This window comes from Lactuca saligna, chromosome 2 (assembly GCF_052625555.1).
Source record: "Lactuca saligna cultivar CGN05327 chromosome 2, ASM5262555v1, whole genome shotgun sequence".
NCBI lineage: Eukaryota > Viridiplantae > Streptophyta > Magnoliopsida > Asterales > Asteraceae > Lactuca > Lactuca saligna.
In genome coordinates, this window is record NC_136418.1 from 137,113,187 (window position 1) to 137,129,500 (window position 16,314).

Here is a 16,314-nt window from a genome sequence, read left to right on the forward strand (position 1 = left end):
AATGAGTCCTCATCAAAAGTGATATGAACTATTTCTTCAACAATTTGCCTTAAAATATTAAATACTCTGAAAGCCTTGGATACGCTAGTGTATCCTACGAACACTCCTTCATCAACTTTAGCTTCAAACTTCAAACATTGATCTCTATGATTCAAGATGTAACAAACACATCCAAACACATGGAACTAAGATATGTCTAGTTTACTTCCTTTCAGTAGTTCATAAGCAGTTTTCCCATGACGCTTAACAATAATTGACCGGTTTTGGGTATAACACGCTGTATTGACAACTTCAACCCAAGATGACAAAGAAATACCAGCTTCAACGACCATAGTTCTTTCAGATTCAATGAGAGTTTTGTTTCTTCTTTCTACAATACCATTTTGCTGAGGAGTTCTAACTGCAGAAAAATTCGGAGAAATCCCTAAGATTGAGCAAAATTACTCCAGAGAGGAGTTTTGGAATTCGGTTCCATGATCACTACGTAATTGCCTTACTTTGTGATCATAGAGAACTTCCCACTATTTGATGAGAGTAATGATTTCATTAGCAGCATGACTTTTCTTCCTTAAGTAGACTACCCATGTAAACCTTGAAAATTTATCCACAATGATGAGGGTGTATTTCTTCCTAGCTCTTAACTTAACTGGAATAGGTCCAAACAAATCCATGTAAAGGAGATGAATAGGTTTGATAATAGAGGAACATGGCTTGGGCTTGAAGGAAGACTTTGTTTTCTTTCCTTTTTCACACGTTGGTCATAGTTTAACCTTGACAAATTGCATTTTAGGAATTCCTCTTAAAAGTTGATTCCTTGCAATCTTTGAAATGTTCTTGAAGTTCAGATGTGATAGCCTCTTGTGCCACAACCAATTTAGATGAGACCGAGCACGAGAGAAGAAACAACCACGAAGAGAGTTGTCAGCAGAAAACATATCCATAACATAAATATCATTTTGTCGATTTGTAATAAGAATAATGTCATTGTTTTGATCAACAACCTTTCCTTATCTCTTGTTAAAAAAAACTTCATAACCAGCGTCACATAGTTGGCTGATAGAAATGAGATTATGCTAAAGACCTTTCACGTAAGAGACATTCTTGAAAACAACAAACTTGTTCTTGATGGATCCATATCCCTTTGTAGCTCCTTTTCCATTATCTCCACATGTAATAGTCGGACCATCCTTATTTATGAAATCTTCCAAGATAGACTTGAATCCTGTCATATGCCTTGAACAATCGCTGTCTAAATTCGAAATATGCTCATTGCCCTAAAACTAATATATATATACAGTAAGACATAAAACACAAAAGAATGCATATACTACACACTGACACCTATTTGCAAAGGGTCAATCACTAAAAGATATTATAACAACCATTTGGGAGACAGTTCAATGAGTTTCCCTTTTTAATCCACTTATCACTATGAGTTCTGATATTGTCAGTGCGAACGAAGTCCTTTTCAATAGTGCACTCGCTGAATTTGTGAGAGGCATCACCACATCGATAACAAAATTTGATTCCAAAATTCTTTCCATCAAAATTAAATTTTGATTTCTTTTCAACTGCTAAATTTAATTTGAGAGTTCTGGGACAAGAGATGCTATCGATTGTATGCTTAGATACTACATTGTCATGAGGTTTCCCTTTTAGCTTGCTACCAGATGCACCATCAATGGATGATTGATGCAGAGCAACGATAGGACCTTTATTGAAGACATCAATCATATCAAGGTCCATGAACTCGAGAGCTTCCATGGCCTTTGATTTCCATGTAGAGATGTAACATCCCAAAATTGAAGACCAAAAATTTTGTTTTGATTAATTGAATCCGCTTAAAAAATTTTGCTCAAGCATTTAACAACATTCTTAATATAACAATTATCAAAGTTTTAAATACCAAAGATCATCTAGTATGGAAAACATAGTGTGATGCGCTGCGATCGCCCCGATCTCCTTCCTTAGAAAAAACATTAGTACCTGAAACCAATAGCTGAAAACCGTAAGCACGAAGCTTAGTGAGTTCCCTAGATACCACATACCATACATATCAACTGTCCAAATGTGTCATACATAACCATGAGCCACACATAACAAACATATCCAAAGACAACTAACATATTGTGTGCCAGAAGCTCTACTAGGTTATGTGCCAAACATAGTCTTGTTGTTATGCTACGGGCCGCATGTGGTCTTCCTGTTCAAGCCTGGGGCCACTCCCTGGGTCTTACAGACAAGTGCTAAGGGTCACCCCTGGTCTTCCATGCAAGCATCACAAATACAACTATACATACTACTCTACTAGGCTACTCAACATATAGTGTGCCAGGAGCCACCTCCTGGTCTTTCATACATAATAGCATACAGTACGCCAGTGGCCACGTCCTAGTCTTTCATACTTGTAGCATATAGTACGCCAGGAGCCACCTCCTGGTCTTCCATACATATTGCCTAGGGCTAACCCTCAGGTTTTCCTGCCATACATAATAACATATTATGTTCCAGGAACCGTCTCCTGGTCTTTCATGCATAATGCCTAGGGCTAACCCCTGGGTCTTCCTATCATACATAAACTAAATGGGCCGGCATTGTGGCTGTAGATCCATACAAACAGTTAGGAGACTCACCTCGTACTATTGAAAACTCGTTGAACACTTTCGACTGCTAACCGGCAACTTCTGGACTGCTGACCCTTCGGCTTCCCGAACTATCAATACCAAAAATAACATTTAGATCACAATAATCCAAAATTCAACCCTGGTCAAACTTGGTTAAAGTCAACATCTAGTTGACATGACTCGCCAAGTTGGTCTACCAACTCATTGAGTCCATACTCCTCTAATCCCAAGACAACCCTCGACTCAACTCATCGAGTTTGGCAAGAACTCGACGGGTTCTCCTTCAACCATACTATCGGGACCACCACCAACCGACTCGCCAAGTTCATCCTTGACTCATCGAGTTCATCATCTACAAATGAATGTGTCTAGGATGCGACTCGCTGAGTTGTATGAACAACTCGCCGAGTCCATCTTCATAACTAAGGAGTTCTTCCTTGAACTCGTCGAGTACGATGCACTTTATGACCATTATGGACTCAGGCCGACTGAGTCCCTTTCCAAAATCACTCATACCCTTAAAAGGAGGGTTTTGGGGCAAGAACTGGCCTGACTCGCCGAGTCCCACAACTAACTCGTCGAGTCTCTCTATGTACAACATTATTCAGACAATTTTAGACAAGCTCAAGGCATCCAAGACCCAGATCTGGCCTCCTAGGGTTGGGATATCACACAAAGCCACTACCTTTGCACCCTTGAATGGCCCTTTTTTCTCAAAAGGCAATAATAACCACTTAAACTTTTCATGGGGAGTTCTATTCGCATAAAGCTTTCACCTTTATGCCTTTACTACTCAAAATACTCCCAGATTTGAAAGGTTCTATCTTGGGGATGTCTAAATCCCACAAGAATTCATTCTTGGTCCATAAGCTTCATAAATAGGGCTATAAAGAGATCTATCAAACTAGAAGTCAAGGTGAGAACTTGATTACCAGAAAATGAAGAAGATGAAGCAAACTTCTTGGATCTACAACCTTCTCCTTGGACCTTCCTCCTCCTTCTTCTTCTAGACTTCAAGAACTCTTTGAATCCTTCAATAAAGCTCACACACTCAAAGAGAACACTAGGGTTTCGTGGGCAGGTTCTGGACAATAGAGGCTACAAATGAGACTAATAGAATGAGAAGAAGATTCTTAAATAGGGCACCAACTCCCGATTTAGGGTTTTCCCAAAACCTGGCCAACTCGTCGAGTCAGTCCTCAGACTCGTCGAGTAGGTCACTTAACTTACGACCAAAATCATGTTCCAATTCGTCGAGTCACCCATCTACTCGATGAGTCACTTCCTCGTTCTAAAGTTTTCTTTCCTTTCTTGGTCTTCTGAATTCAGGGTGTTACAACTCTCCCCCACTTAAAATAGACTTCATCCTCAAAGTCCACCACGGTCAACTACCTTACCATCCGGTTACCACTTTACCACTAGTTACCCACTCCGCCCATCTGACCCAAACCTAGAAGATGTCATCTTTAGAATAACCCGATCATTACTACCTTCGAGTACAACACTTTTACCCAACCGGTAACCTTGCCGATACTCCTGTTGCACTTACCGTTGATACACAAGGGGTTTACCCCTTTTACCCTGAACTGTCACAGGTCTTTCCAAGGAACTTTTCACAAGAAACAAACCTTCCCAATCTCCTTCGAGGACCAATCCTCTGCTGAAACCGCAATCCCGACCACTCCCAGTGTCGGCCATCATACCAATACTCACGGAATCAACCTATACAAAATCTTCCAATACTGAAAATTCCACCCAGCGTGAGGATTCAGATGATCCTTCGAGCAGTATATCCCTCTTTGATACGTTTAAGGCTCAGACGAGGACAACATCACCGAGCCAAATCATTTACTCTGAGATCTTTTGATTCCGTGGTGAGCCACTCAACACCACCCGATCAGCTTACGGCTTCTTACACCAAATTCCTTACCATCGTTCCTGCCTGAAGTCCTGCTGACTCCTATTCGCCTGCCGGATGAACCGAGACCGCCCTGGTCCCAACTGATCTACCATTACCCGAGATACCGGTCCCCCACCGGTTACCGAACGCAAGAACATTCGCTCAGTTGCTCTCAACGACTTAAGAAGATACAACGACTACCTGAATTGCTCTTCCAGCCCAACCACTCTAGCTCTGGGAGATCTAGGATCCTCAATCCCTACCTTACCCTAAGGTCTCTACCAAGTCTCACCTGTTGCTAAAAGAACACGGGCCTCGCCCACGGGTCTCACCCATCTATACTTTGGTGCGACCTCTCCCACAAGTCTCACCTATCCTAGGCTATGCAAACCCACTCCTCCTTTAATCTCAACTAGCTAAACTTTCCTGATTCTTATCATGCTAACTCGGAGGTACGGTCCCCTCGCCCACACTCCGCTAACTAAGCTACTAATGAATGCTATGTCTTACCCGCAATCTTACATCACTCCTGGTCTCCAATGACATACCGCCTTCCGAATCTGATCATAATCAGCAAATCACGCATCTGATGCATTCGTACTGTTGAATAGGGAGCGACAAATTCTACGGGTCACCCCGTAGTCTTACAATACTCATTCTGCCAACTAGTGAATGCTAAGGGCCACCCCCATAGTCTTACAACACTTCTGCACTTCCAGCCAATTAACGCTACGGACCACCTCGCAGTCTCACCACACTTCTACGATATCTGCCGACTAATGGTACGGTCTACCCCACAATCTTACTATACTAATGCTATGGGCAGTTTAACTATACTCACATACGATTGCTATGGGCCACACCGCAGTCTCACCACACTTCTACGCTATCTGCCGATTAATGCTACGGGCCACCCCGTAGTCTTACAACTCCCTTACTTTACCTGCTAACTAGCAAACACTATGGGTAACCCCATAGTCTTACAACACTCCTACACTATCTTCTAACCATTGCTACGGACCGCCCCACAGTCTTACCACACTTCTCTTACTATCTGACCTCTGGTGAATGCTATGGCTATCCGATAGTCTGACAACACCTTCCACACCGACTGGCTGTGGATGCAATGGCTAACCCATAGTCGAGGATACAAGTAAAATCTAGTACCCCCAAGCTGTAATCATGTCCTACTGAAACTTCCAACTGATTCATATGCAACCTGCTATTAGACATCCCAAGAATTCGATCTCACAACCGGCAAGTTTTCCAAACTTCCAAGTCACAATATCCTCAATTCCTACAGCTGTATGGGCTGTCTTTCTCCCTGATAGGAGAGCGAAACTTAACCCAGTTTCAAAACTATTTCTGCTCCCATACATGATTGTTTCTCCCCCACTTAGCTTCATCTAAGGCTTTACAGCACGCAAACGTCTGAGGATTTCCATTCCTTCCTCCCTTACGCAATACGCATGATAACTACCATCGCCTTAATACTGCTAGCGATCCATCACTAGCGCACTACAAATACCGTACGATTACCGAATACTAGATGAACACTTTCTGCATCCCCGATACTGATAGTCCCTTGAGCTCAAACTGACGCCCTTAAGGTCCGAATAACTAGTGCTCAGAGCAACCTCTTCAGTGATAGACCACTTCCCTTGATGCTTCCAAAAGCTATCCCATACACCAAGACTATAACCACCAAACCCTAATGATGGTGGAGGAGTACTCCATGGACCCGGCCAACCGACTTCCACGTAACGCTCCTGAACCGTTTTCGGTCGCAACCGAGATAATACTGGATACTTCAAATCCGAAGTGAGAGATGACCTTACACTAGCTACTAATAGTTCCTGGTAAGCAATTGGCATATGACAATTCTGAAAATACAATCCGAATACAAGCAGAGAGACAACTCATACATAATATCACTTGAGTCTGGGGTAAGAGCAATCCTAATACATATAGAATCGAAAATAGCCATTGATACATACCTGCAACATTCCATGTTGTAATCCAGATCACCCTCGTCTGTCACTGCAAGGCCCTACCCTCTTACCCATCCATAATCCAGATCTCCCTCGTCTATCATTGTAGTGAAAACATAATGGGCTTGCCCCCTGTGGGCAGTTCCTGCTGACATGACCATCACTGCCACACTTGTAGCGGCCTGAACCCCAGGAACGACAAACTCCCTCGTGCAGTTTCCCGCACTTGCTGCACTAACTTCGGCCCTGTCGACCTACTAATCGTTGATCTGAAGTCTTGGATCTCTTCCCGGGACCCTCCAAAGTATACATTTGATCTGACCTCCTCTTCGTAATGTGCTCCAAATCAATATCCCTTTCCTGCGCCCTGGCAATCATAGAGTCCAGGGTCGGGCATGCCGAGAAGCTGACATGCTCCCGAATATCAGCTCTCAACATGTCATGATAGTAGGTCCTCTGCATCTCATCATCCCTTACATATTGATGCACCAATAAGTCCCTCTCCCAAAACTTGGCGGTAATCTTTGCCACCGACTCTGTTGTCTTTCTCATGTCTAGGAACTCCCTGGCCAGCTGATGAAGCTCCACCGCCGGTGCAAACTCCGCCATAAACCTGGTCACAAAGTCGGACCAGATCATAGCCTCAATGGCTAAGGCTCCCTAGGAATCACCAAATGACTCCCACCAGTCTCTAGCTCTGTCCCTCAAGCATCATGCATCAAATTGAACCTTCGACCCCTCGGGACAGAAGCTCGTCGACCGTGCAGACTCAATGTATGCAATCCATCTCCTGGACACAATGGGGTCCTTCACCTCGTGGAAGTCTGGCGCGCCACTCCCACTGAAGTCCTTGAAGGACAATGTGTGTTATTCTATTTGGCTGGATGCTATATCACTTAGGAACGCTCTGAGGTGATCCTCCATCAACTCAATAATCCCCTCCTTGATCGACCTAAAAATCACCGGGGTCGACTCAAGGATACCTCTCGTGATCTCAGACGCGATGAACTCGCGTAGCCCGTCATCAACCTGCTCGGATCCTGCCCCCGAGCCTGATCCTAATCCTGACCCAGATCCTGATCCTACTGCTCCATGTCATGTGGTCACCATACTAAGAATAAACATATGAACATCATGATCATACATACTCCCAAGAAGTCTCACACACCATCCAAGTTTCCTGGTTCCATCTCAGCCCTCCTTGACTCGAGTATGGATCATCTACTTCCAGTAGTATGGGCCCATACTACCTTCCACATCTATTCGTACTTTCCTCAAGGATTGCTTCAAATTCACCAAGTCCCTTTTCCAATACCCCTTTTCCACTAATCTCGTCCTAGGCTTTCCTAGGGTACCCTCTGACCTACTCTCCGCTATCAGATACACTAGGAGTCCCTACTTCCTTTTTCCCTAACTAGCTTGCGAATACTGTTACATATCCACTCACTAGTTAGTTAAAGTTAGTCAGGACCCGTATAGCACAAAGCAAGTGGCATTCGTGCATTGAGTAACCACATCAAGCATAACCTAATCAAGCTATCCTACTGCTAAATAGACAGTCCTAGCATGCAACTCATAAAACAAGCATTCAAGGCATCCTCCTAGATCCTTATCCCTAATCTAGCATGCAGTTCTCAGAATCATATATCAGGCATAAAAGGCATCCTCCTAGATCCTTAGCCCTAATCTAGCATGCAGTTCATGTAATCATATCATGTCACATATCTAACATGTATTGGTATTTTGGGAACCACTTACTTGAGCTCGGTCGATTGCACGCATCACACACCTTGTTCTTTTCAAAGTTCCTTTCTCTTTCAAATACTTTTCAAGTTCCTTTTAAAAATTTTCATATCAAGCCCTCAGTTTGAGTCCAGACACACCCGAGAGTGTGCCCGAATCCCTCAAACCAAGGCTCTGATACCAACTTGTAACATCCTAAAATTCAAGACCAAAATTTTTGTTTTGATTAATTAAAACCACTTAATAAATTTTGCTTAAGCATTTAACAACATTCTTAATATAACAATTATCAGATTTTAAATCCCAAAGATCATCTAGTGCGGAAAGCATGGTGTGATGCGCTGTGATCGGCCCGAGCTCGTTCCGTGGAAAAAACATTAGTACTTGAAACCAATAGCTGAAAACTGTAAGCACGAAGCTTAGAGAGTTCCCCATATATCACAAACCATACATATCATCTGATCCAAACATGCCATACATAACCATGAGCCATACATAACAAACATATCCATAATCAAGTAAGGGGCTATGTGCTAAACATAGTCTTGTTGTTATGCCACGGGCCGCACGTAGTCTTCCTAGTCAAGCCTGGGGCCACTCCCTGGGTCATACATACAAGTGCCAAGGGCCACCCCTAGTCTTCCATGCAAGCATCAAAAATACAACTATACATACTACTGTACTAGGCTACTCAGCATATAGTGTGCTAGGAGCCACCTCCTGGTCTTTCATACATAATAGCATACAGTGCGCCAGGAGCCACCTCTTAGTCTTTCATACTAATAGCATACAGTGCGCCAGGAGCCACCTCCTGGTCTTTCATACATATTGCCTAGGGCTAACCCATGGGTTTTCCTGCCATACATATTAACATATTGTGTGCCAGGAGTCATCTCCTGGTCGTTCATGAATAATGCCTAGGGCTAACCCCCGGGTCTTCCTATCATACATAAACTAAATGGGCTGACATTGTGGCCGTAGACCTATACAAACAGTGAGGAGACTCACCTCGCACTGCTGAAAACTTGTTGAACACTTCCGACTGCTAACCAGAAACTTCTGGACCGCTGACCCTTCGGCTCCCCGAACTATCAATACCCAAAATAACATTTAGATCAGAATAATCAAAAGTCAACCCTAGCCAAGCTTGGTCAAAGTCAACGGTCAAAGTCAGCATCCAGTTAACATGACTCGCTGAGTTGGTCTACCAACTCATTGAGTCCATACTCCTCCAATCCCAAAACAACCCTTGACTCAACTCGTCGAGTTTAGAAAGACGGGTTCTCCTTCAACCATACTATCGGGACCACCTCCAACCGGTTCGTCGAGTTCATTCTTGAACTCGTCGAGTTCATCATCCACATATGAATTTGTCTAGTCTATGACTCACCGAGTTGTATAAACAACTCGTCGAGTCCATCTTCATAACTAATGAGATTGCCTTAGACTCGTTGATTTTATCCTTGAACTCGTCAAGTACAATGAACTTCATGACCATTATGGACTCAGGCCGACTGACTCCCTTTCCAAACTCACTCATACTCTTAAAAGAAGGGTTTTGGGGGCAAGAATTGGCCTGACTCGCCGAGTCCCACAACTGAATCATCGAGTCTCTCTATGTACAACATTATTCAGATAATTTCAGACAAGCTCAAGGCATCCAAGACCCAGATCTGGCCTCCTAGGGTTGGGATATCACACAAAGCCACTACCTTTGCACCCTTGCATGGCCCTTTTTGCTCAAAAGGCCATAATAACCACTTAAACTTTTCATGGGGAGTTCTATTCGCATAAAGCTTTCACCTTTATGCTTTTACTACTCAAAATACTCCCAGATTTGAAAGGTTCTATCTTGGGGATGTCCAAATCCCACAAGAATTCATTCTTGGTCCATAAGCTTCATAAATAGGGCTATAAAGAGATTTATCAAACTAGAAGTCAAGGTGAGAACTTGATTACCAGAAAATGAAGAAGATGAAGCAAACTTCTTGGATCTACAACCTTCTCCTTGTACCTTCTTCTTCTAGACTTCAAGTACACTCTAAATCCTTCAATAAAGCTCACACACTCAAAGATAACACTAGGGTTTCGTGGGACAGGTTCTGGACAATGGAGGCTATAAATGACGCTGATAGAATGGGAATAAGATGCCTAAATAGGGCACCAACTCCCGATTTAGGGTTTTCCCAAAACCTGGCCAACTTGCCAAGTCAGTCCTTTAACTCGTCGAGTAGGTCACTTAACCCGTGACCAAAATCGCGGTCCTACTCGCCGATTCACCCATCTACTCGACGAGTCACTTCCTCATTCTGAAGTTTTCTTTCCTTTCTAGGTCTTCTGAATTCAGGGTGTTACAAGAGAAGTTATGTTTATCAAACGACATAATCTTGTTGCAAACTGATGATTTTAGAGTAAAAGAGGTTGAGATAATTACTTGAGTGTATCAAAAACCTTCTCTGATACCAATTGAAGGTTTGTATCGATCGGATACACTTCAAGTATTAAGAACAACCACAAAACTAATCTAAGCAAAACAATAAACCGAAATTACATAACACCGAAGTTCTCCAAATTGTTCTTTCACAACTAAAGAGTTTTCTTCACCAAGAAGACGGATTTGTCACAAAGATGATTAACACAAAGCCATGATCACAACATTAGTGTTTTCCCTAATGTTGTGTGTGTATATATATATATATATATATATACTAATCTATACATGTATATCTCATGATTCTAGGGATTGCTTCTAATCTATACAAAGAACCGATCTTATCACAAAGATACAAGATCTGTGATCTATTCTATACTTATCTATATCATTACCTAATATTCAACAGATTACAATCGGAGACTGTATTATAAGCTGACGTAGATAAGCTTGATACGTTGGTGCTGTAGATGTAGTAAACGATGATGCTGATCTATTAATGTATCGTGTGTTTGACCCATCAGATCATAAGGTATGACTTTACAGAAACCCTATCCCCTTTTGAGTGTTGAAAGCTCCACCTCTATCCTAAACCCAATTTTGGTGCTCTTTTGGTGATTCTTGTGCTCTAGAGTGAAGAAGACAGAAAAAGTTTGGTATTTGGTGTCATTACAAGTGAAGATTCAACCATCTTTACACTTATGGACCTTTATAAGTCCTAAAGTTCATTGTTTTATTGGTTTTCATCTTACTATTTAGGAATATTTAGTGTCTTGTTCCATTATATGATGTTTTGGCCGCATGGATGGTTTGATCTTGGGAGTTTGGAAAACTCAAAGAATTTAGAAACATATTAGACTTTAGATCTAACTTTGTGGTGGAGTTTAGAGTGCATGAATGATCTCTCTCTACTCCAAACTTGAACAAAGGTTCATTCTTGAATCTAGAGTTTTAGATCTTGGTTGTTTAGAGCCTTGTAATGGATAAAGTTGGAAAATTTATCCATTAAGACACGTGTGGGATCCATATTTGAGAGTTAGAGGGCTGGACTTCATGGATTAATTCATTTTTAGAATTTAAGTTTGGCCACGGGGGATATGCCTCCTAGGTCGCGATGTGGTGGTTGCTGAAGTTTTGTCATTTCGTGACCACGACTCGATCAAGTGCTTTGACCGCTACGCAATGACCTATTCTGGTTGACCATTGACTATTGCCAAGTTTGATTTTTTTTCAAACTTGAGTAGAATCGGGTATTATACCTAAGGGATGATTTTGGTTTGGCATTAGGTAGCTTACATTAGTTGTTCAGTTGTTGAGGTTGTTGTTGAGTTCTGAGAACTCTTAGTCTAGACTTTCTTGCATGTTCATTATTTGGTTATGGATTTAGAGTATGATCATCTGTTCGACTATCTATCTTATCTTTGATTACATAAAACTAGGCATTCATTTGTTGATATGCTAGTTGTAGCGTAAAGTATAGTATGAGCCCCTTATATGATGTGAACATGTTGTAGCAAGCTGTTAGACATGTAGACTAGTTTAGAAAGTTGTTTGTGATGTTGGATTGTTTGTTTGTCTGTTTGTTGTATATGTCAACATATCTTGTGGTGGGTTGAGGGTGGTCTTTCTTTGTGTGGTAGGCCAAGATTCTTGGGCAGACCAACGTTACACTGAAGGCCAGGTGTGAACCAACTTTATGCTGCAGACAAGTTGGGTGGACTAGTTATGGACTGAAGGACAATGTTTGTATGCCTGTATGTATATTGTGATGTATGGTATTTGGGGGAACTGACTAATATTTAGCTTACATTTTTGGATTAAATGTTTCAGGTATTTCAGATGATCATCGAGGGCGAAGGTGTGACTGTACACACATTGACAACTTTTGTATTTTGTGATTCCACATTAATGATCATACTCTAATTTTTAGGATGTAAAATTTTGGAACAAATGGTTTTATGATATTACTTTATGAAAATGGCTACTTTTAATTAAGATAAAAATTGAAAGTTTTGCCTTGAAAATTAGGATTTTTTAAGTAGTGGTCGAAGAAAATATGAGAAAGTGTAAGTAACGTGAGATGATGAAAACCACAAAGAATTTGGATGTGATCCACCACATGATGACTATTGTGAGAATCGATAACGTTATGTTTGTAAAAAATATTATAAACACTTGTGATCTTGTAATAAGTTTTTATAGTTAAAAATCGAGCAAATTGCAAAACGATCCATATGATTTATTGTTTTTAGTGGGTACAATCCAAAAATATTTTAACTTGTAAAAATAGTCTTTTTTTTTTTACGTGGTTTGCTTGTGGTTTAGATCCTGAGATGACTATCATATACTTTTAAATTAATAGTTACATTTTAAATATTTATTCCATTAATTTAATAATTAGAAAAAATATATCTTCTTCACAACCCCAGCCCACCCCCTCTTCGTTGTAATACTATCCCTCTCTTCTGATCACTCCTTCACTAAAACCTAACACTATTACCTTTATGGGATTGTTGACAACATCAAACACCCTTACCTCCTCCTCTGATCACCAACACGGTTAACGATCCTTCCCTCCTCCGACCGCCCTTCTCTACTCCTTTGGTCATTAACGTCGTCGACCACCCTTCGCTCCTCATCCCTTCACCAACACTTGATCTGTAACGAATCTCCATCTATGTTTACCTTCCCTAAACTAGTTACAGATCTGGAAACCTAAAGTTAAAGTTGCTTCATCACACCATCTCTCTCTAGTTGATCACCAATTTGGAATGAGGATGGATCTTCCAAATCGAAGTGTCTCTACATTTTCCTTCCCACTTTATCATCTCTCTTCTTGTTCATCACCGATATAAACTCCCTATGTGTAAGGTATGTTTTTTGTCTACATGTCTTTTTAACTTGTTTTGTCTGTGTCGCGCATACTAAGCACATACATTAGCTTTTGACGCAAATGTTAACTAGAGTCTTTAAACCTCTTCAAACATCTTCTAACCTAAAAAACACCATTTCTTAACAAAAATTGAATGCCTCTTTTTATTTGTTTGAGTGCTTGATTTTTGTAACCTCTTCAAACATTAATATTTTTTTTTGTTACAATGCCCCTTTTTTCTTATCTCTTCAGATAATAACACTTTTTGTACGTTTTTTTTTTAATATTTCTCATTTTTAACTACAATGAAATAAAATAAATATCAAATATATCTGTTAATTCATACAATTTACTTTCATTCTTTTATATTACAACATATTATTTAAAATATGACATTATTATCCTATTATCATTAAAATACAAAATAATTTAGAAGACACATTAATCACAATATAATGTCACAATAAAAAAATAAGAAGTTGGTTATAAAAATAAAAGTGTTATACAATAATAAATGAAATTTAATCTAGATTTGTTACCTATTTATAATAAAGTACTAAAAATTAAGTTAAAAAAAAAAAGATTTTTTTAGGGAAATATCGACTAAAATCAAAAGGCCTGTATAATTCAAATATTGAATCTCTTTAAATGAATTGAAATTTAATAAAAGAATTGATTTTGATAAAACCTTTCAATGTTGTAAAACTAGAAGCATTTAAATTTTAATACTGAAAAAATTCTTTTAAGTTTAAAAATCAGTTTATTTTAGTAACCAACAAACTTTAAAAAACAAATAATCTTTTTCTAACAAAGTGCAACGATTGTTCTCTCCTACTCCTACAGTAGAAGTTTGGAGATGTAATTCGTAGACTGTATATATTTTACCCCAAAAAAACAATCAAACACCAAATCCGTTCTATTCAAACTTGATTTTGTTATGTATATGTCAAAATAGTTCTTCAAATTCTTGAATTGAGAGTAACCGAAGATAATAGTTTATCTGGCCTGGGAAGAGAATCTCCGGCAATGGTGGGTGCTGATGAGTGAGTCTTTTTTCTAATTATAAAACTATTAGAATAAATAATAAAAAAATGTAAAATATTCATTAAAAAGGTAGATACACGTTACCATTTATACGAAAGATATTTGTCCTGTAAGCCACAAAAATCAACATACATATGACTCTTTTTGTAATCTACTCTATAAAACTATAAAACTAGTGAAATGAAAAGACCGAAAATGTAAAGCTTTTTCTGAATTTTCCCTAAACTTATTAATTTTCATCAAAACAAAACCCACACGGCCTCAACTCGGTTTCAAATCCTAGTTGGAACAGTAAAACCGTTTATTGCAGTTTCCTGCGAACAAGGTTCGCAGTTGACAGTTATTACATACTTAATCGCAAAGATCATTCTTTCATCACCTTCCTTGCTTTTTCCTTTCTCCTAAAGTCGGTTACCACAAACCCTATATAAATCCACTCCAACCCAATCTCTTCCAACAAGAATCAACCATGAATTACAGAACTTTAGACCTGACACTCATCTCAGCAAAGGGGATCAAGAAACCCTCTCTCACCGGGAAACCAGACGTCTACGCCGTAGCTTACATCTCCGGCACCACCACCATCACCAAACAAAAGCTTAAAACCCATGTTGACAAAGATGGAGGTTCCAACCCTACCTGGAACTTCCCCATGAAGTTTACAGTCGATGAAGCCGCCGGATTACAGAACCGCCTGACACTCGTCGTCGAGATCAAGGCCGTCGGGACGTTCAGTGATAAGAATTTGGGAGAAGTTCGTGTGCCGGTTAAAGAGCTCTTGCAAGGCTCGTCGACTCAGCAGCTTGTGAGTTATCAGGTGAGGAAGCATTCCGGGAAGCCGAATGGGTTTCTTAGTTTTTCGTATAAACTTGGGGAAAAGTTTTCCGGTAAGGCGGAGGAGCCCGTCATGGCTTATCCTCCCGGTATGGCGGTTGGATCTAGTGCCGCGTATGCGCCGCCGTATGAGGCAGCTGGTCGGTATTACCAGCAGGCCCCTGCTGCTACTGGATATCCTGGATATGCGTACCAACACCAGCAACAACCGGGTTATGGTGGTTACCCTCCGCCACCGCCGCCAGGGTACGGTGGATATCCTCCGCAGCAGGGATATGGGTATCCGGCAGCAGTTCAGCAGCCTCCGAAGAAAAATAAACTTGGTATGGGGTTAGGAGCCGGTTTGCTAGGTGGAGCACTGGGTGGACTTTTGATCGGTGATATCGTGTCGGATGCTGGCGGTGGATGTGGCGGTGGAGGATGTGGTGGAGGCGGTTGTGGCGGTTTTTGATGTTACGTTCCTGATATTGGGATTTTTTTTTTTTTTTTTATTATTATTTTTTTTCTATAATATTAGTATGTATGGTTTGTTTGTTGCCCTGTCGATTGTAAATGGCTTAAATTCATTAATTCGTTTCACTACAAGATATAAATCAATTTAATATTTTATAGAAGTAAAATATCTAATCTTAGTAGTGTTACGATGTGATTACGTTTTCCTTGAATGATATAATTCATGTGCTAAACCAATTTACTTTAACTTTATAGAATACTCAATCTTTTTATAGATTTTCAAATTCATAAATGAGTAATATTTAGCATATTCATTCCTTAACCTATGTTTTTTACATTATAGGGTAAACAAAACAACAAAATTGTTGGTTATCAACTTATTACGTTAAAGTATAATAAATAGCAAGACAATTGATAGGAAT

General features: G+C 40.3%; 1 protein-coding gene across 1 annotated transcript; it reads left to right on the forward strand.

Moving 5' to 3' along the window:
• The first annotated feature begins 15,033 nt into the window (after positions 1 to 15,033).
• LOC145031749 (protein SRC2-like) lies at positions 15,034 to 16,024 on the forward strand. Its single transcript, XM_078980362.1, has one exon. It carries the CDS (start codon positions 15,075 to 15,077, stop codon positions 15,888 to 15,890), a length of 816 nt encoding a protein of 271 aa, XP_078836488.1. The 5' UTR covers positions 15,034 to 15,074; the 3' UTR covers positions 15,891 to 16,024.
• Positions 16,025 to 16,314: the final 290 nt, after the last annotated feature.